Source organism: Spodoptera frugiperda, chromosome 10 (genome assembly GCF_023101765.2).
Source record: "Spodoptera frugiperda isolate SF20-4 chromosome 10, AGI-APGP_CSIRO_Sfru_2.0, whole genome shotgun sequence".
Lineage (NCBI taxonomy): Eukaryota > Metazoa > Arthropoda > Insecta > Lepidoptera > Noctuidae > Spodoptera > Spodoptera frugiperda.
This window is the reverse complement of record NC_064221.1, coordinates 1,943,148-1,965,111: the sequence shown is the minus strand read 5'-3', so window position 1 is coordinate 1,965,111 and position 21,964 is coordinate 1,943,148. Positions and strand designations below refer to the sequence as shown.

The 21,964-nt window shown below is 38.7% G+C and overlaps 2 protein-coding genes across 2 annotated transcripts; one reads left to right on the top strand and one right to left on the bottom strand.

Annotated features, from left to right (window-relative positions):
* Positions 1-295: 295 nt before the first annotated feature.
* LOC118277479 (ATP-dependent RNA helicase DDX24) lies at positions 296-9,461 on the bottom strand. Its single transcript, XM_035596300.2, has 13 exons — positions 9,219-9,461; positions 8,169-8,691; positions 7,051-7,734; positions 6,453-6,605; positions 5,757-5,910; positions 5,150-5,327; positions 4,335-4,464; positions 3,521-3,653; positions 2,954-3,043; positions 2,411-2,640; positions 1,876-2,053; positions 962-1,130; positions 296-463 (listed from the first exon to the last, which is right to left on the bottom strand). The coding sequence occupies exons 1-13, from the start codon at positions 9,363-9,365 to the stop codon at positions 362-364; spliced, it is 2,871 nt and encodes a 956-aa protein (XP_035452193.2). The 5' UTR covers positions 9,366-9,461; the 3' UTR covers positions 296-361.
* A 1,302-nt stretch (positions 9,462-10,763) lies between these two features.
* On the top strand, positions 10,764-21,630 carry LOC118277669 (myrosinase 1-like). Its single transcript, XM_050696192.1, has 11 exons — positions 10,764-10,983; positions 12,677-12,786; positions 13,258-13,405; positions 13,826-13,992; positions 14,447-14,707; positions 15,072-15,160; positions 15,591-15,738; positions 17,439-17,602; positions 19,922-20,071; positions 20,635-20,726; positions 21,425-21,630. The coding sequence occupies exons 1-11, from the start codon at positions 10,955-10,957 to the stop codon at positions 21,558-21,560; spliced, it is 1,494 nt and encodes a 497-aa protein (XP_050552149.1). The 5' UTR covers positions 10,764-10,954; the 3' UTR covers positions 21,561-21,630.
* The last annotated feature ends 334 nt before the right edge of the window (positions 21,631-21,964 follow it).

Sequence of the window (21,964 nt, the reverse complement as noted above, 5' to 3'; positions counted from 1 at the left end):
GTTGTTTCACGCCGGTTTTCTGTAAGGCCGTGGTAACACTCCGGTCGAGCCGGCCCATTCGCTGCTCAGCTCCTATTGATTGTATCGTAACCTGAGGTAGAGCCTATAGTCTTCCTCGATAAATACTTCCAACACAAAAATAATTTTTCATTTCAAACCAGTAGTTTCTGCGATTATTTAAACAAACAAACAATTTCTTCAGCTTTATATTTCACTCGCCACTCCTGAGCGGTTCTGCTTGGCTCCTATTGGATCTGATGGCTCTTTAAAGGCAAATAAAAAAAAAACCTTGTAATAATTATTGTAAAAATGATTTATTACACAATATATAATAACAGTAGTTATATACAAATTGTATTATCTATTTTTTCTTAAATTTCTTCTGCAGCTGTAGCAGCGGCGCGTTCTTACTTTTCCGTTTTTCTTTCTTCAGCTGTCCTGATTCTAATGCGTTTTTCATTACCTGTTAGAAAGACACTATATATATTAATATTACGCCTGCTATAAATAAAGTGGTCAGCAGGTTAGTTCAGGTATGTGATTTAATATACCTACAGGTAAAAAAGTGGAAATTGATTCAATACTGAGACACTAGAATAACGTCTAACAAAGATTTGGTGACACGAGAATTGAATTCTCTCCAGTGGCACTTGTGGACACGTGGATAATATGTTATGTACATATGAGTATCATGCTAATTATTATTCACTTGATAGTGATAAATTTTATTTTTTATTTATTTATTTTACACTTTATGCACATTTATACAATGGTGGACTTAATGCCAGTTTGGCAAACTCTAACAGTCAACCTTAGGGTGATGCAGAGAGACAAATTTGTCCCACGTGTTTATGGAACTCCACGGTTATAATAAGACCCATTTTACAATATCAACACCCAAACACAACAAAAACACAAACCTAACCTAAATTCTAACTAAATAAGGTCGAAATCCCATTACCTGTAGTGCATTTTCCTCGCTGCCCTGGAAGACCGTGGTATCATTGTTAAGAGTGGGGTATTTGAAGGAGAATCCCCGAGGGTATATAGGCCGGGAGAGCAACGAGTCGAGTTGCCGACGTTTGGCCTTTAGCTCCTTGTCTATTGACGCGTTCACCTGCTTCACTGGACTGTGATAGAGTTAAGGGTAATTTCAGTTGCAGTTAATCCGTGAACATGGCGCTTGCAACAGTGCCGAAATATCGGAAACTCGATAAAATGAATAAACATGGTAAATATCCCATTATAAGTTCTAATAATAATTAAGGGTAATTTGTAAAGTATTTATTAAGCTTTTAACTGGCATCAGAAAACTGTTGAAGGCAAATCCTCCACTAACGTAGGTCATCGGTGACATACGTCATACGTGGCAGTTAATATGTTAATTTTATGATGAAATGAGAACCTCCTCCTTTTTTTGAAGTCGGTTAAAAATAGTGATTGGGGTTCTGGGTTATGAAGCCAAAATCGTTTCTACGGCAAACGCACTTGAAAAGCTAAACTAAACAAGCAGAGTGGATCACCTGATGGTAAGTAATCGCCGTCGCCTATGGACACCCGGAACATTAGAGGCGTTACAAGTGCGTTGCCGGCTTTTTGGGGGTTAGGAATTTAAGGGAATCGGAGCCTCTGGTTAGAGGGGCTCACTCACACATGCAAAAACGACAGCGCTGATTTCACGTCGGTTTTATGTGAGGCACGTCGGTTTTACTGCGAGTCCTGACCTATTCGTGCCGAAGCATGGCTCTCTCACATTAAATTTCGAAAACCATTCGTGATTTAAATTTAAACTTCACAACACCGCTATACTACTTTACCAACAACCTATAATTAAAAAAAAACCTAGAAAAAAAAAACTATTTGCAAAAAGGATACAGATCATCATCATCAATAATGATGTCCATCTCTCTGGCAGCTCGTTCCTTCCATCCATGCGCCTGCGCAGCCCTGCGCTTCTTGAGTTCCAGTGCATCCAACTCTCGGGCTACCACCATCAGCTCCTTGATGGGAGCCAGGACCTGACTGTCTACTGGGAAGGTCGGGACTTCAGATGCTGGGGAGGAAATTATAGATTTATAATAAACGTTAACTGCCACGTAGGCCACCAGTGACCTACGTTTGTGGAGGATTTGCCTTCAACAGTTTTCTGATGGCAGTTAAAGGCTTAATAACGAGTAACGTTCAATTGTTTTCAAGTAAAGCTCAAAAGCAATTGAAAACGTGCGAAAGTGATCAAGGACGCCCGATTGATTTCGAGGAAGCTCGATAGTTTTGGAGGAATCCTCGATCGTTTTCATACTTGTCCGTATAAAATAGACATGGTCTTTTGGTTATAAAAGATGTTATGATGGTTACATTATAACATCTTCTGCATGATCAAAAAATAAATTTATTTAAATTTGAAACTTACTTTTATTCAAAGTACGGCACATTTTCGCATACAGATAGGCTTCAGAGGGATCCATCATGAGTATAGTGAGGCCCTCCCGACTGGCTCTGGCGGTCCTCCCGCTGCGATGTACATAGTTCTCGGCCGTGCGAGGCACTTGGTAATGTATCACGTGTTCCACGTGAGGGATGTCCAGACCTCTCGCCGCTACGTCTGTTGCTATTAGCACTCCGTGAGGGTCGTCTCGGAATCTGGGAGGAAATTTGAGTTGGAGGGAGTTAGCTATGGTATGTTGTCTTAGTATGGGCTTTGGATGAGTTGGAAATTAGTCGGGCGTGTCCGTTGTAGAGTATTTTATGAAAATTTGATTGGTAAATCTTACGACAGTTAGATATTATAAAAAATATATTGTTTTGTTATATTTGAATAGATTAGAATCATGCTTTAGTTTATATTTACTATTTTCTTCATATACAAAGAGGAAATTAAGATTTATTAAATAGGCACAAAGGTGGTATATTTTTAAGTGTTTAGTGTTTTCTTTGTAATTGGATTAAAACTTACCTTTCTAAGTTCTTTATTCTCTGTCGTTGCGGCATGCTGGCGTGTAGCGGTAGAGGGCGACACTTGAGCAGTGTAAACAATTGGGCTAATCTGAAACACAAATTCATAACATTAAACATATTATAGATTTATTATTTTCTCCTGTTCATCTACGAATTGGTAACGAAGGGATTGAAAAACCGACCTTAATACCAATAAAATAGGGATCAATACTTTGAATTTTACTGATAACAGAGTTACAGAAAACCAAATAATCTTTTAGCTCACACCACCTTCGCTATAACAAAATCAATCTTAATCTTACAAAAATAGAGTATAAAACTTACGCTCGAATACTCAAACGCTACTCAATTTTAAGTTGTACTTAAATATCGTGCTATCTCTGTCATTTCATAAAGAATTGATAGTGAGAGAACTACATTTGAGAGCGTCTTAAAATTGAGTAGCATTTGAGTATTCGGGCATTACCTACATACAGAGAACCAATAAAAAAAATGTCTTAACTCACACCATTTTAGCTATAGCAAAATCAACCTTAATACTAAAAGAATAGAGTACAAATCTCACCTCTTAACACTGCCTATAGAGTTACAGAATACAATAGTCCTGCCGGGGTGCCTCTTGACTATATAGTATAGGTATGCGTCTTTATGTTCCAACGCGCATGTAATACGGGACTCTGTTAGCGTTTCTGCTGTACCTGTAACGGAGATGGGGGGAGGGGGTGATGGTTAGACGTTATAAATATATTATTAACTTAATTGTTGTGAGTGAGGTTACCAGAGGCCCAATTTCCCCCTTCCCAATCCCCGATTCCCCAACAACCCTTAAATTCCTGACCCCCAAAAGGCCGGCAACGCACTAATAACGCCTCTGGTGTTTCAAGTGTCCATAAGCGGCGGCGATTGCTTACCATCGGTATAAGTAGTAGACTTACGTGCTCCATAAAATAATAATAAAAAAAAAAATACAATAATCACACTAATATTTAGAAATGTAAAAGTTTGTTTGTTTGGATGTTCGTCCGTCAATTACGCTGAAATTTGCGCGCGGGTATGTTATGTACCCTTAGTATGAGTTTTTTTGCAGGGTGCGTTTACAAACATACAAGTTCACATACACATCACGCCCAGACCCGGAACAACAATCTGTGGATCACACAAAGAGTTGTTCCGTGCGGGAATCGAACCCGCGACACGTTGCACGGCAGCCAGTTGCCCAGCCACCGCGCTAACCGTGCAGTCAAAAGAGCTTTACCGGCTTGAATAAACCAACTAATCAAACACCCTCTCGTTTTGAACTCGTTGAACGTAAACCAAACTCGTACTAGAGGTACTGTTCATTGAAGTACAATTAGGTAAATAAATACAGTGGTGCTCACCCAAGTTCTGCGTGGTGATGTCGACGACCTTGGGCTCCGTCATGCCGATCATCCTGACGAGCCGGTTCACCTTCTGCTGCGGAGTCATCTTCTCGATCTTACGGTTTATTATCTTACCGTGTTTCGTTACCTGGAATATTGTGATAATGTCGTAGTTAGGGGTTTCGGGTAGGTATCCTAGTTTTTTAAGAGGGGGGGAGTCATCTATTGGCTTCTTTCGCTTTGAGTGAGGCGAGAGGGTACGCGAGATGGTGGCGCATGTTTTATTCGAGCGCGACTCTGAGACGGAGCATGGAAGAAATGAACACCCACTGGTGAGTTTTAGTCAGTAAGGGTCTGACAGTACCTTTTGTTCTACTTTATTAAGATTTCCCACCTTGGGGTCCAAAAAAAGACGAGAGGGCGTGTCAGACAAACTTTTTTTTTTTGAGGGGCTAAATCATCCAATGACTTCTCCCGCCTTGGGTGAGGCTAGAAGGAGTGTCAGACTCTTACTGACTAAAAACCACCCAATCCTACTCCTGCTTTTCGAGCCGGAGCCCCGGTAAACCCGCTAGGTAGTCCGCAGCTCTGGACTAGTAGATACTTGGACTCTCTATTTATTGTTTCTTCGCTTTCCCGCAAGGGGCGTTGCTTGTAAGAGTCTGACACTCCCTCTCGCCTCGCCCTAGGCGGGAGTAGTCATTGATTGAGTCATTGTCAATGATTTTCTCCCATTTAAAAGAAAAGTATCTAGTGGTGATTGTATATCTCTATATCCCTCTAAAACCGACCCTCCGAGTTTTGTTCTTTAATAATAAAAAAATATGACATACTTTCTTCCCCTTCATGTGCGTGGGTAGATCATGCACCATGGTAAGAGTGGCGGAGAACACGAAGTTCTGTCGCGCGGCCCTGCGCTCCTCGTCCGCGTTCAGGCGCTCCAGTAGCGGCGTCAACTCCTCGAAGTGGCCGCGCTCTATCATGCGGTCCGTCTCGTCTATTGCTAGGAATCTGTAGAAGAAAATAATATTTAGCTCTTTACGTATAAGGCAAGCATATTTGCATAAAATACGTCATTTATACATTAAAAAGGCTCTCAATCGTTGAGCATGCTAAAAGAGATTGGTAAATGTACTAATGTATATTAAACCAAAGAAGTATGCCAGAATCACGGCATTTGGCGTTCCATTATCTTAGCTTACCTACATGTAAGCGAGGAATACGAGTATAATGACTATCTTGATACATACTAGATAACATAGGTGCGCAACGTAATGTGCTGTAATGTCGTCACATAATGTAATTTATGATACAGGGTTCCGTTGTGACTCGAAACTAGTCGGTCATGGCCGATACTATGGAATCAGTATTTTATTTTATATTTTCGTTTCTACAACTCATTTGAAAGACGTATAAAATTAATTAGTTATGTCTACTTACTTGACAGAATCCAACTGCTGTAGATGTGGTTGTCCCTGGCCAATGAGCTCCCACAGCCGTCCCGGCGTAGCGACCACTATCTCGGGCCCGGAGCGGAGCACCCTCTCCTGTTTCACGGCCGCCATGCCGCCCACTATTGTGGCTACTTTTATACCTGATGATATTTTGTAATAAAAATTAAATATTTAGGTACGTATAGGAAGTAATATTTTGATATTATGAGTTGTACGGTTTAAACCGACTACAAAATAGAAGGATTTTAGTAATAAAAACCAAAGATTTTTAGTTTTTATAAATGTATCGAAAACGTAGACAATTTATTAAGTTTTAATGGACAAATAAAATTAAATTGTTTATTTATTTTTATTATATTTTTTTCTTTGGTATTATAAATGACCTCCATTGCCTTTAAAAGGATTAAATAAGCTACAACTACTTCTTTTATTTTCTCTTGTGTCGTGGGTGCGTTTACAAATATACAATTTCATATACACATGATTTCCAGACCCGAAACAACAATTTGCAGATCACACAAAGAGTCGATCCGTGCGGGAATCGAACCCGCTACACGTTGCACGGTAGCCGGTACCGTGCAGTCAAGTTTTAAGTAACTTAATTTAGAATCCAAACGACTTATATACCGCAAAATAACACACACAAATATCAACCCTTCACCTATAAACATAAGACACAAACCTGTATACTTGGCAGCGGCTATCAGATGCCTGCTGATCTGTATAGCGAGTTCCCTCGTAGGAGTTAGGATGAGAGCATACAACGGCTTGCCAGTCTTCACGGACACGTGGCCGGGCATTTCTATGTTGTCTACCACCTTTACACAGCCTACGCCTGAAAGAAATTGATATAAAAGAAGTTAGAAACAACAACGTCACGCCTTTTATCTCTGAAAGGGTAGGCAGAGTTGTAAATTACGGCACGTAATACCGCTATTCAATGTACACCCACTTTTTACCATTTGTGTTATAAGTCCCATGTAATAGGGCGTAAGCCTATAAGCCTAGCAATACTTTGCCCGACCCGGGAATTAAACCCGAGACTTTTTGTCCGGCAGTCGCACTTGCGACCACTCGATTAATGAGGCAGTCAGAAATTAGAACCATATATTACCCTAAACATATAAAAACATCCATCAGAATAATATATAAAACAGTGCAATAATACCCATTTTGAATTTCTTTTCCACAATTACTACCTACTACTTATAGTTATACTATTTGACATGATAGTTTACACGTTTATAATGGCCAAACTATAAAAAAGTCAATACAAATACCTTGTTCATCCTCATTGACTTCATCAGCATCCTCATTTTCTTCTTCCTCCAAATCCTCATCGTCACCACTCCCATCACCATCTATATCCCCACTTGCATCACTATCCTCTTCATCCCCACTCTCAACATCATCCCCACTTTCCCCACCATCATCATCATCATCATCAATACCACTACCGTCTTCATCATCAGCCCCTTCAGTATCCTCATCATCACTACTATCAGCCAAATCATCAGAGTCCAACATATCAGACAAATGTATGTAATTCTCCTCATCACTGTCATTCCCCTCATCGGCCGAATTATCCCTCTTTCTAACAGGAACATCATATTCTTCTAAATACTCTTCTTCTACGTTCTTTGATCCTTCTGTTACATTCTTCGTTCCTTCTTCATCACTCTCTTTCCCACTACTATAGCCGTCTTCTGAAGACTCTTTGACTTTTTCTTCTTGTACAATCTTCTTTTTATTCTCTTTGCGGTCTTTTCGTTTGTATTTCTGCTTCTTTTCTTTTGGTTCCTCCTTTTTCTTTAGAGCTGGTTTCCTGTATGGTATGTCGTAGACGTCTAGGCCTTTTAGCTCTGCCTTTTCTTTTAGTTTGAGGATACCGCAAAGGATTGGTAGGCCAAAGGCTAGGGTTTTGCCGCTGCCTGTCTCTGCTGCACCTAGGATGTCTCTACGACCTGGAAAGAAGAATGAAGGTGTTTTAGAATGTATTAGTAATGGCTGTATTAGTAATAGTAATGGCTGTGGAATAGGTCAGTGCTGCTTAAAGGCTTTTAAAAAATGAGAAACTATTCTTAAGGAAAAAACTAAGTAATACTTTGAAATTACTTTGGAATTGATTTTTAAAAACTGTTGAAATCACTGAACCAAATAGACAAAATTTTTAAGTACTTATAATAATTATAATCTATTCAAAGAATAACTAGCTTCAGCCAGCTGCTTCGATCATGGTCCCATAAGATAAAAAGTGTCCTATGTGTTATTCCAGACCATTACCTACCGCTATTCCAAATTTCACCCCGATTTCTTCACCCATTTTGAGTAATAAACATAAACTGAAACTCACAAACATTCACACTTATAATATTAGTAAGATTAATTTAATATTTACCATGAATAGCAGCTGGTAGGGTCAACTGTTGGATCTTAGTAGGCTGTTTGAATCCCAGTTCAGTCAAAGCTTTAATTATAGGCTCTTGCAACTTAAACTCTGCCCAAGTCAGCATATCTTCTGGAGTCAATTCTGACGTAGACTTCGGAAGATCTCCCAATCTTTGTTTCACCTTTTTTACTACTTTTTCAGTACCAACAGTCTCTTTTACTTTTTTCTTTTTATTTTTAGATTTCTTTTTCTTTGGCACTTCTTCAGTGTTGCCATTTTCTTTATCATCGTCGCTAGTTTCGCCAGTATTATTGTCATTATTTAAGTTTTTAGCATTTTTATTTTTTTTCTTTTTGTTCTTATTTCGTTTTTGTTTGTTGTTGGCTAGTGATGGTTCTGTGTTGTTACATGATTCTACAATAAAACCGTTGTCTAGTTTAACTTTTTTGCTTGGAACCTCTTTGGTTTCACTTTCAGAGGATTTCCGCTTCTTCCGTTCTCTTTTCGCAGCTAGTTTTTCTTGTTTTTTGTTCTGTGAATATTAATTAAGTATGTTTGTATTAATGATTAAGATTTTTCAAGATTTTATTGATTTTGTAGGAAGTCAAAGATTGCATAAGGTATCAATAGGACAGATGGTTCAAAACTAAAACAAAAAATTATGTCCATGTTTAAAAACCTGCTTTATCATTCAAAAGTAAAAAAGAATTAATCACAGAAAATCGCTATAATTAATAATGCATGCATGTGATAATTTATTTAGGTACAATTTCACATGTTCAATTAAAATATTACACCACAGTTTGTAACTATGAAACTGAAATATAATACAACTTTCTTACTGATACAAGATTAATCTTTTAACTTTCAAGCTGCTGTACTCAGAGACATTTAATGGTTACTTTAAACTAATGCAGGGTAACGAGTTTGTTCTGAAAACAATTGCTAAGGACTGAATTAAGTAACCATTAAATGACTCTGAGCACGGCGGTACAACTCTTACAGTAAAGTTCCATTAATTTATTATTGTAAAAAGGTTAAATACAGAAATAAACAAACCTTTTTAGACCGCTTGCCTTCTTTATCGAAACTATAATCTGTGCATTCTTCCAATCCCACGAAACCTTGGAATTTGTCCGTCATGGACGCTGGGAATCCATCCAGCGCCACGGATTCCCATTTCATATTATTAAGTTTCTTACTCATTCTATTATTTTAAAGATATTTAATTCAAAAACACCGTGTTATTTTGGCTAACATAACCTCAAAACAGTACCATACAAAGTACAATGTGACTTTGACAGTGACAGTTTATCACTGACGTTGAATTTGATAGTTCAGAAATTGGAAAATAATAACCGTTTGGAAATATAAACTCAAACTCAAACTCAAAATATTTATTTGCACGTTAAGGTAGGTATTACAGGTCTTACTTAATTTAAATGTTACGTATATCTTAACTGCCTTTTTCAGGTGTATATAAAGTCTTTAAAAGAACCAAAGATTTATTTTCTCATTATTAGTTACTACGGACTATCTCATATGATACATCCATTATAAAGATAGAATTTCAGTTATTTAAAATATTGTACCTATTTCTTTATTTATTTTATTTTTAGCCGTGGTCGTCGCAATGCAGGGCAAAAGCCTCCCTACCCTGCTTTCATTCCTCATCCTTGTACCTAATTACAGTTATAAAACGACCCAAAAACAAACCTATCTAGAGATTAATTTTTGTAGTTGATATCTTTTATTACTAAAATAACCTAGTTAACAGATAAGTTTTTTAAGGCAGTGTCATTAAAATTGTCCAATACATTAGGATTACTTGCTCAATGCAATTAGGTGTGTAATTAGGGGGTACACGGGCAGCGCTGCCCCATATTCTTAAAAAATAAAAAGACCACCATTACCCATGTTTATTTCTATCTATTTCAATATCGGAACTATTAATGTAGCCTATTTAAGGTGAAGATACCAACATCTGACCTATTACTATTTTCTAGGAGAAATTGTCTTTATAATGGATTGGATTGGTTTGGATGGATTGGATTGGTTCCGAAGATTTCATAGTTGTCGAACTTATAATTAGAAATTAGCTTTAAGCCGAGGTTTCATGACCGTTTCCTTGTCACTCGATGTTTTCAGTGGTGTCTAAATAATCTTAGTAAGTACATAATATAGGTGTCTCGGAAAAAGGAACATTAGGGACTATATATCAGGTTTGGAAACAGCACCCTGGCGCCTTACGTATGTTAGTAGACGTCTTAAACCTCGGGGCGCCTCGACCTCGCTTATATATAACCTAATAAATTACCTTTATTTGGATATAGGTAAGAGTCTTCAGTCAATAACATACGTGCAGCCAGAGAATGGTACAATTTGCCGGCATCTATTTTTCCTGTGAAATACGACCCGGGTCTTTTCAAGGTCAGAATGAAATTTGAAAAGGTAATATCTAAGTGCTCCATGCTTATCTAGCAGACTTATCAACGCTAAAAAAGTAATTAATTTTGCATTTCATTACAACTATTCCTTAATTTAGATAGTTAATAAACAAAGTCTATAAAAGGCAGGCCAAAGTCTTTTATCCTCATTGCGTGCGAATTTGTGCGTAAAAATAAAACAATAAAGTATATTTTCTTTAATCAGATATCAACGTTTGTCGGGATACTTGAATCTACTAATTATGTTTGAATGGTGATATAAGATTGATAACAGTATGTGTTGACAATTTGTGTGAGTTGTGCGTGTGTGTATTGTAGTTCTAATCATTCTGTTGTCTTGTAGTGACGATGTATCGGAATAGTATTGTTGTGTTGTGGTAAGTTCTGTATTGGTTAATTATTATTAAAACTGGTAGAAGGGTCGCAAGTGGTCGAATTAAAGGGTCGTAGGTATGTACCCATTATTGGGCCTTTTTCAAAATATAGAGTGCAGAGCTGTGCCGGATATAAAATGGCGGTAGGCCAATTGCTTCTATCGTCTTCGACTCAGGTTTTACCGGTTACCGGCTTCACGTTTCTTGAGATATGTGTTTTGGATTCGGTGGGAGGGAACGCCCAGGGTGTCATCACCGCATGAGGACATGGCGGAGCATAAGGTAGCAATGTACCCTGTTGAGCACCGCTATGTTCGGCGTCCTCACCTACCGCCTGACGCAGGTGCTTACTGGACACGGAAGTTTTGGTAGGTACCTGTTTCGTATTCGGCGGGAGGAAACACCTGGGTGTCATCATTGCGAGGACCACCCGGAAGATACGGTGTAGCATACAGTAGCGTTGTGCCCTGCATGTGCTGAGCACCGCCGTGTCCTCAGGGAAGTGATCGACGAAAGTGACGTCTCGTGTCTGGCTCTGGTTTAGCTCATGATGGGGAGCGAGGGGAACTGGGACACCGTCTGCTCCTTCTGCGAAGCAATTATGCTAGCTAAGGAGGTGGTGGAGCGCGCGAGCGAGCGATCTTTTTCAAGCCCCAGCCGCCGCAGGAGACACTCTGGTAGTCGGGGATCGCGCCACGATCTCTGGCCACAGTAGGTAAACGCAGGTCTGCGGATGGTGATCCAGAGCTGCGGACAACGTAAGAGGATACCGGAGCTCCGGCTCAAAGCAGGAGAAGGAACGGGGTGGTTATTAGTCAGTAAGAGTCTGACATTCCCTCCCGCCTCACCTAAGGTGGAAGAAGTCATTGGATGATTTTCCCCCCACAAAAAGAAAAAAGATCGGCGGATGGTGAATAAACAGACACACAATTATTGGGAACCCTACCCTCGTAATGTACCACTGCGTCACCTTTTTGATTACTATCCCCTTTAATTCATTGTTTTCGAGTTATGCACATAATAACACATACAACGCATCGATAAGTATTTACTTATCTTAAATAAGACATTTATATAATTGAGATAGTAGCATTTATCAGATAAAAATATTAATATTTTGCACTCACGTTTTTTTATTTATTTGTATCTTAAAATCTTAACCCCACTTGTATTTATTTGGAAACTAAAAGATAACAAAAATATCTTTGAAAGGACAAAGTCATCCTGACCGAGCTTTTTGGTCATAATTCTATGATCCGTGTTGTTAATAATTCCCTATTTTTTTTATCTACGAAAGCAGATTTGTTATATTACGCAAAATTAGCAAAACAATTTCTAGAAAACCGACTCTTCGCGTTATTTGTTCGTCAGAATATTAATTAGCTGTATTATCAGTATTTCAGTAGTGAATGTTAATTATGGACAAGTTGTCAAGGCCGTTTAGTCCATAAAGGCCTAAGAGTTAGAAGTTCTTCTTCAGAGTTAGAAGATGTTTGCAACGCTGCCGTGCAACGTGTCGCGGGTTCGATTCCCGCACGGAACAACTTTTTGTGTGATCTACAGATTGTTGTTCCGGGTCTGGGTGTCATGTGTATGTGAACTTGTATGTTTGTAAACGCACCCACGACACAGGAGAAAATCCTGATGTGGGGCAAAGTTATTTTTTTAATTAAAAAAAAAATATTTTGTTCCCCAGCGCTGTGCTAACAGTGACATCATGTACTGAAGACCTGACGTTTCCACCTGGGTTCTTATGGGGGGCAGCTACCGCTGCTTACCAGGTCGAAGGCGCGTGGAATGCCAGCGGTAAGTCCCTACCACCCTCATAGTTGCACTTCTTTACTGCTTTGTTTTAATGTAATGAGTTCTTTCAGATAAAAAATTTAAAAGATAAACAGAAACGAGAGCGCGTTCGGTTCTCTGATTGGTTGGTTCATTCCGGCCGGCCAATTAGAGCGCCAAGAGCTCTCGTTTTGTTATACCGACGTCAAAACATACCGTTTGAAACCTAATGGCTTTGCCGCTTGGTATCCAGTACCAGCTATCCAAAATGACTATGACTAGAGCATATGAAACTTTCTGAAACCTTGGGAGTCTTAATGCCTAAATACTGAAAAGCTGCCCAATTTTAAATTGTACTTAAATATCGTGCTATCTCTGTCTTTTAATAAAGAATTTGTAGTGACAGAACTAGTCTTGAGTCTAGAGATTGTCTTAAAGTTTGAGTATTTGGACGTAAGAGTCTACCAAGGTTAAAAAACGTTATACTTTTCGCAGACAAAGGAGAAAGCGTATGGGATCGTTTTTGCCATGAACATCCCGAGAAGATAGCAGACCTGACCAATGGAGATGTTGCCTGCGACTCCTATCATCTGTGGAAAAGAGACATCGAAATGGCTGTGGAATTGGGATTGCACTTCTATAGGTAAAGATGATATGTTATTTAAGTGGTAGAGCTATGCTTCGGTAAGAATGGGCGGAAAATCGCGTTTGCGTTGTATATGTGAGGTTAGCGGAGGCCCAATTACCCCCCTTACCAATCTTCCTGATTTCTGATTCCCCAATAACCCTTAAATTCCTAACCCCCAAACGGCCGGCAATTTTTAACGCTTGTGGTGTTTCGGGTGTCCATTTCGGCGGCAATTTCGTACCATCAGGTGATCCGTCAGCTCGTTTACCGGCTTATACCGTAAAAAAAAAACAACTTTGGTTGGACTTCATGTAAAATCCTATCTAATAAACAGATTGGCATAGCCAAAATAGTACCATTGTATTCTTCGTAAAATCTTTTGAAACAGCAGTGCCTATAAATTTATGATCAGATAAATCTCTCTCTCCTTTCCAGGCTATCCATATCCTGGCCTCGTCTGCTTCCATCTGGTTTCTCGAACCACATCAGCGAGGATGGCAAGAACTACTACAACAACCTGATCGATGGTCTTCTGGAGAAGGGGATTGAGCCATTTGTTACATTATACCACTGGGATCTACCACAAAGTCTTCAAGATTTGGGTAAGATGACCAGATAAAGATATAGATACTGAGGAGCCAGTGGATGCGGATGGCGGCTTGTCGTTCTACGTGGAGGACTAAGGGGGAAGCCTTTGTTCAGCAGTGGATGTCTGTCGGCTGATGATGATGATGATGATGACCAGATAAAGTGATATTTGATTACCTACGTTAAATCGTCTTCGTCTAAGGGCGATAAGACATTAACCGAGCAAAGTATCTCTGGTTCATTTTGGGCATCAAGTAAAGTTTCGTTGGGCTTTTTCATGTTCGGCATTCTTTGTTTTGATTAAATAAATATGGAAACAATGCTTTGACAAATCCGCAATATGTGTGACCCTTTCACAAATTGAGTGGTTTGGTTACTTGTTCCTTACTAAAAGACGTGCATTTATAAGCATATAAAGATGATGATGGCACAAAATTGAAATCCGTCTATACCATTTTCTATTTACAGGTGGCTGGGCAAACCCTCTAGTCGCAGATTGGTTCGTCGACTACGCAAGAGTCGCATACACTTTATTCGGTGATCGTGTGAAGTGGTGGATTACAATCAATGAGCCCCTGATCATCTGTGACGTGGTTTATAATTCTGGTCTCTTGGCTCCATCTATTATCAGCCCTGAAGTTGGGAACCACTTGTGCACTAAGAACGTGGTGATGGCCCACGCTAAGGCTTATAGGCTGTACGATGAAGAATTTAGACCTAAATATCATGGTGAGTTGGCAAATATTGTATTTTATGAGTATTTTGTGGGTAATAAGCTGACCAAGCGGTTTTTGGTTTTCGAGTCTGATAAAGCGTAATTTAGATTTTGCAATTTTTACGATGTTCCGTATAAATCCTAGTAACATCAAGAAATCTGGAATAAAAAAAAAATGCTAGATGTATGGCAACAGGCTCATCCCCTATTATAAGGGGCTCATAGCCATAACCTAACTGCTGAAAGGTAGATGTCACATTGTGTGTGTGTTTTTTGTAGTGTACCTCTACTCACCGTCCGGGTTTTAAAAGACACGATGTTACATATGACTGTATTATCTTAAGAAACTTAAACGATGAAATATTGATCTATTCACAGGTAAGGTGTCGGTGGCTAATCATCACATTTGGTTCGATCCACTGTCACCAGCCGATGCTGAACTGGCTGAACTAGCAAGAGAGAACTGTGTACGTATGCAATAAGAGCTATTTTCCCATTTCAGCTTGTATACCCTTATCATCATCTTTATCAGCCCATGTCTGTCCACTACTGGACTTCTTTAATAATCCAATGGCACGTCTCTGAGCTCGATCTTCAGCTCTACAAATACCCTTATTTAGTGTCTAATTTATCCGGAGCTGCGGACTAGGTACCTAGCGAGTTTAACGAGACTTCGGCTCGACAGGCAGGACTAGGAACGGGGTGGTTTTTAGTTAGTAAGAGTCTGACACTCCCTCTCGCTCAAGTCATTTAGTCATTGGAAGATATTCCCCCTTAAAAATGTGTCTAATTTTTATTCTGGTTAAATGTACATAATTAATGAAATTGCCTAAACCCTACAGAATAATTGATTTTAAAATATGACTTTCAAAGATCATTTTTATGTGTGTTTTTCAGGTCGGTAAATATTCTCACCCGATTTACTCCAAGACTGGAGGTTGGCCACCAGCACTGGAGAAGGCGCTGGGAGACTACCACTCGAAGCTTGGATACACCAGGCCAATACTCCAACCATTTACACAGCAAGAGATTGAGTACGTTAGAGGTAAGATAAAAGATTTTAGTCACTATATAGTATAAAACAAAGACGCTCTCTCTGTCCCTATGTCCCTTTGTATGCTCAAATCTTAAAAACTTCGCAACTGATTTTGATGTTGATTTTTTTAATTGATAAAGTGATTCAAGAGGAAGTGTTATCTATATATATAAAAATCAATTGCTATTCCTTTGTCTCGCTAAAACTCGAGAACGGCTGGACCGATTTGGCAAATTTTGGTCTTGAATTATTTGTAGAAGTCCAGGGAAGGTTTAAAAGGTGAGAGAATATCAAATAATTGACGGAAAAACCCTAAAAACTGCCCTTTCCTTTATCCCATACAAACGTTTTCTAACTAATACGTAGAGTCAAATTGAGCTTTATTGCTATTGGATAAAGTTCATTGTTGTATAAATGCTATTGGATACTAAAAAACAAATGCTATTGAATAAGTGTGCGTTGGAGACTTGGAGCACAGAATCCCTACTAATATTATAAATGCGAAAGTAACTCTGTCTGTCTGTAATTACGCTTTCAAGTCTAAACCAGTGAACCGATTTTGATGGAATTTAGTACTGAGATAGAATAGACCTTGATACATTTTATTGCAAAAAAATAGCGGAGAATGGGTAAAAATAAGGGATAAATGGTCATATGGAAATTCGTCATTTTAAAAGCTGTAACAGTAAAACTTTGTATTTAGATACTTAATGAGGAACGAAAGAACATGGTCTACTTTTTATTGCAAAAAAAGGGGAGAGTGGGTAAAAATAGGGGATGAATGGTCATATGGAAATTCGTCATTTTTAAAGCTGTAACAGTGAAATTTTGTATTTAGACACTTAATGAGGAGCGAAAAAACATAGGCTACTTTTTAATAAAAAGGGTAGAAGGCGTAGTATGTTTAATAGAGGAGATTAATGTTTGCTTAAAAATTCGTCATTTTCGTTAATACGTTGCCTGTGGCTTCACTCGCGTTCGATTCTTATTTAAATACACATATACTTATTTAAATCGCCAATATTCCTACTACCATACTAATGTTATGAATGCGAAAGTAATCCTGTTTGTGTTGAGGTTACGCTTACACGAATGTTTTTTTTTTTTGGAATATAACAACGAAACAATGTATTTTTTTATTGATAGGCAATATATAGGAAATTAAAGGATAATACCTAATATAGATAACCTTGACTACTTTTCATCATGATTATAAAATGATGAATCGGCGGTCGTGGTTTCTTTGGAATACATATCTTTAAAAATGCTAACAGTAACATATTCTCAAGTAATTCACATTTTAGATGACATACGGCAGCATTTTGACCACTAAAACCACTACGCGGACGAAGTCGCGGGCAAAAGCTAGTATGTATATATAATACATGCATAATATATCACCGTTGCACTCATGCGAAGCTGGGGCAAATATTATTGAGGTCTTGGAGTCGAGTTCATAAATAAATGATGGTTTGGTCTAAGAATCGAAGGCAGTTACAGAACATGGAAGTAACAAAGTAACAAAAAAATAACGTCACACCACGTACATGGGACTTATAAAACAAATAGTGAAAAGTGGGTGTTTATTGTATAGCGGCATTACGTGTCGCGATGAACACCTCTGCTTACCCCTTCGGGGATAAAAGGCGTGACGTGTGTTGTTTTTTTTTTGTAAAATAATAATGTTCACAAACCCATAACTTCTCCAGGAACCTATGACTTCTACGCCCTGAACCAGTACACCAGTCGCCTGATCCGCCCAGCGAGAGAGGGTGAGACCTTCGGACCCTGGCCCTTTGCAGACGCCATACAGCTCAATGCCAAAACGCAAGCAGATAAGAGCTGGCCCACCACTCTGTCATTCTGGTTCTTTGTAAGTATTTTAGAAGATTTGGATATAGTATGGACCGGCTCGACCGGAGTGATACCATGGCCTCACAGAAAACTGACATAAAACAACGCTTGCTTTGTGTGGGTGAGGTTACGGACGGGTGGCCCAATTAGTCCTTTCCCAATCCCTGATTCCCAAACGACCCTTAAATTCTTAACTCTATAGAATTTACAAAACTGGTGAAAAGTGGACTTTTCCTATAGTCCATTGAAATGTTACATGAGCTTTACATTTTTTAGAGGACGCAATTTTATTTTTTGATCATGTAGGGGGGGTCAATAGAAGCTTAACTTGAAGTTTGTGGGGTCGCCACCCTTGTCCCTCGGCCGCCATCTTGGAAAAAGGGATGGAAACACTTTTTTGCTATATCTCGGAAACTATGCATCGTAATAAAATTTTTAAAATCATAATTTGTAGAAAATTATTTTGCCTACAAATATGTTTAATAACTTTTTGCCCTAAATTAACAATTAAAGAAGTTATAAGTAAAAAAGTGAAATTTTGTTAATAAAATTTTCTCTTTTGCTCTATAACTTTTTTTTACATTTTATAAATAAATGGCTTCAGACCAATCTTGTAGAATATTTTTCGAGAAAAATTTTTCCCTGCAACTGTTTTCAATTTCATTCATTAGAAACTCAGTTACAGCGCTCCGAAGTTAACCGGGTTCGTAAAATTAGTCCAGTCAAATAAGCTTAAATTAGGTAAGAATCTCGGAATGCGAGATGACCAGCTGTAATTTTGTAAATACTTGTATATTGACACCCTAAAACTTGTCTCAAAACCATGGTACATATGGTAGGGTGTAAGCAACTCTTAAAATTCAGGGTCAAAGGTCCCAAAAATCGTTCTTTTGCGGTTTTTTTGGAAATATCTCATTTCCTATGGGTTTTTGGTATTTGTATTCATTATCAATATTGTAGAATACAAAATTCTCTACAACTTTTGTCTAATTTTTTTTTACATGGTGAACCGTTGTCGAGTTAGAGGGCGGAGAACGCACGGTCACTGCATCACATCAGACATTTTTTTTTCAGCTAACCTATCCGTGATGGTTGGTTATGGATAGGACATTAAAAAAGACGTTATGGTTTCTAAAACCATTTTTCGTCAAATTCGATTGTTTGAAAGATAGACGCTTCCAAAGTGGAAAATTGACCGTGCGTTCTCCGCCCTATAAGCCGACAACGGTTCACCATGTCAAAAAAAATTTAGACAAAAGTTGTAGAGAATTTTGTATTCTACAATATTGATAACGAATACAAATACCAAAAACCCATAGGAAATGAGATATTTCCAAAAAACCGCAAAAGAACGATTTTTGGGACCTTTGACCCTGAATTTTAAGAGTTGCTTACACCCTACCATATATACCATGGTTTTGAGACAAGTTTTAGGGGCTCAATATACAAGTATTTACAAAATTACAGCTGGTCATCTCGCATTCCGAGATTCTTACCTAATTTAAGCTTATTTGACTGGACTAATTTGACGAACCCGGTTAACTTCGGAGCGCTGTAACTGAGTTTCTAATGAATGAAATTGAAAACAGTTGTAGGGAAAAATTTTTCTCGAAAAATATTCTACAAGATTGGTCTGAAGCCATTTATTTATAAAATGTAAAAAAAAGTTATAGAGCAAAAGACAAAATTTTATTAACAAAATTTCACTTTTTTACTTATAACTTCTTTAATTGTTAATTTAGGGCAAAAAGTTATGAAACATATTTGTAGGCAAAATAATTTTCTACAAATTATGATTTTAAAAATTTTATTACGATGCATAGTTTCCGAGATATAGCAAAAAAAGTGTTTCCATCCCTTTTTCCAAGATGGCGGCCGAGGGACAAGGGTGGCGACCCCACAAACTTCAAGTTAAGCTTCTATTGACCCCCCCTACATGATCAAAAAATAAAATTGCGTCCTCTAAAAAATGCATAATTCGGCCCTCAAATTGTAACATTTCAATGGACTACTATAAGTTAAATTTAATTGATGTACACACAATTAATCTGATACAGTAGACGCTTTGGGAATGATACGGAGCTGTAGACTGCCTAGAGGTTTTACCGGGGCTCTGGCTTGAAGAGTAGGAGCAGGAACGGGATGGTTTGTAGTCAGTAAGAGTCTGACACTCCCTCTCGCCACGCCTTAGGCGAGAGAAAGTCATTTGATGATTTTCCACCCTTAAAAGAAATGGACACTTTAGGAATAATAAAGGCCATTTATAATTCAAAATCACTAGTATCTATGCAAAATTTTGCACTCCACAATATAACCAGTCTTCTGGTTCTTCTTCCAGGTGCATCCCGAAGGTATACGCCGTCAACTAGTCTGGTTGAAGCAACAGTACGGAGACATAGAATTCGTCATCACGGAGAATGGTCTGTCAACGCAGGCTGGACTCGATGACCACGACAGGATCGATTACTATAAGAAGTACTTGAGACAGGTGAGGGATTATTGACATTGAAGGTCTTTGTTCATTATGATGATTATGATAATACCTAAGGATTTTCATGTTTGTATCTAGTGTAGATCCTGGCTTACAGGAGTTGCGGCGGAATACCTAAGGATAATAAATGACGACTGTTTTCTCTCTGATGATGATGATGAAACTTAATCGTAAAGATACACATAACTAGTGAGTGTAGTTTCCAGTCTAGTGCTCGAACGAATATTCGTTAATGACCTGGCATTAGATAGTCAAATTGTAACAGCTAAGCTCACATCCGTGGGGGTAAACGTGTTATAGAGTGGAGACCGCGTTTAGGCAAGCGTAGACAGTGTAGGGCGCCCTCCAGTTAGGTGGAGTGGCGATATCCACAAGGTGGCTGGTAGTGGTTGGATGCGTAGAGCTGAAGATCGAGCTCAGTGGCGTGCCATTGGAGAGGCCTACGTCCAGCAGTGGACGAGAAAAGGCTGATGATGATGATGATGAAGCTCACATCAGCGCAAAATCTCAATATTGACTTGAATAATTAATGAATGCAATTTAATTTAATATTTTTCTAGATTTTGCTGGCGATTAAAGAAGATGGTGTCAATGTGACTGGGTATACAGCCTGGACGCTGATGGATAACTTCGAGTGGATGGATGGACTCAGGTAAGGATTATTCTTAACATAATAAACTTTTTACTTTTGTGAACCCAATATTTGTCCAATTTAATGCGTATATTATTATCTCACCAAAAACAAGAAATAAGAAAGGAAAGCCAAGTTGCCAAGCCAAAACCTATGCTTGGTTGTCGTTAGTGTGAAGATTTTCATGACTGTCAAGTTCTGTACAAAATCCAAATATGTATTTATAGGAACAAAATAACATTATGAACAAGTATAAACTCTATTTTGACTGCCTCGTTGGCCGAGTGGTTGTAAGTGCGAGTTTTTTTTTTCGGTTTATCGAAACATTTCAGTAGTAGCACGGAGTCTGGAAATATGCCCGCTGGATGGCAATAGGCTCACCACCTATTATATCATACATGGGACTTACAACATAAATTGAGTGAAAAGTGGGTGTACATTGTACAGGAGCATTACGTGCCGTAATGTGCACCTCTGCCTACTCCTTCGGGGATAAAAGACGTGACGGGTAATTAGGCCTCCGGTAAAATCACTCACACAACGCAAGCGTTGTTTCACGTCAGGTTTTCGTCGAGCCGGCGGGTTTTTTTGAGGCCGTGGTGTCACTCCGGTCAACCCGACCCATTCGTGCCAAAACACGGCTCTTTCACACTTTATGTTATACGATATTAACCTATTACCAAATCTATTAATTAATTGTTAAAATTTGTATGTTCCAGTAACAAATTTGGACTGTACGAGGTGGATTTCAACAATCCTCTCCGCACACGCACGCCTAGAGCTTCAGCGCACTTCTATAGAAACCTTATCAAAACGAACAAATTAGATTTAGGCTTTGTTCAGGATGAGCTGTGATTGTTGTGATATTACTGTTGTAAATATGTATTCTATGCTATGTAAGTAAAAAAATAAAAGAATAAGCTGATGTGTTTTTGTTTTATTGGTATTTGTGGATGATGGTACTTAATATACTTATAGATAGGAAAGAATAAAGGTAAGCGTCCACAGGCCCGCATCGTACGCATCGCACGCAATGGATTTTAGTTTGTCTTGTATAGAAACTCATACAACTGCGTCCACTAATCCGCATCGTACAGACCACTCATCAGTATCCTCTACATGCGATGTGTACTGATGACGTCATACGGAATGACGATGCCAAAAAATCCGAGTGAAATTGGCATCGGCAAATCCGAAATCCACAGATTTGAACGCTGCGGATACGGTGGACGCAGTCTGAAAGATTTATCCGTTTGATG

Coding starts and splice junctions, on each gene's coding strand:
- LOC118277479 (XM_035596300.2), bottom strand. CDS start 9,365: ATGAGTAAGAAACTTAATAATATGAAATGGGAATCCGTGGCGCTGGAT. Junction 8,692..9,218: donor AAGGCAAGCGGTCTAAAAAG/GTTTGTTTATTT, acceptor TAATATTCACAG/AACAAAAAACAAGAAAAACT. Junction 464..961: donor GCGAGGAAAATGCACTACAG/GTAATGGGATTT, acceptor TCTTTCTAACAG/GTAATGAAAAACGCATTAGA.
- LOC118277669 (XM_050696192.1), top strand. CDS start 10,955: ATGTATCGGAATAGTATTGTTGTGTTGTG. Junction 17,603..19,921: donor CTCTGTCATTCTGGTTCTTT/GTAAGTATTTTA, acceptor TTCTTCTTCCAG/GTGCATCCCGAAGGTATACG. Junction 20,072..20,634: donor ATAAGAAGTACTTGAGACAG/GTGAGGGATTAT, acceptor ATATTTTTCTAG/ATTTTGCTGGCGATTAAAGA.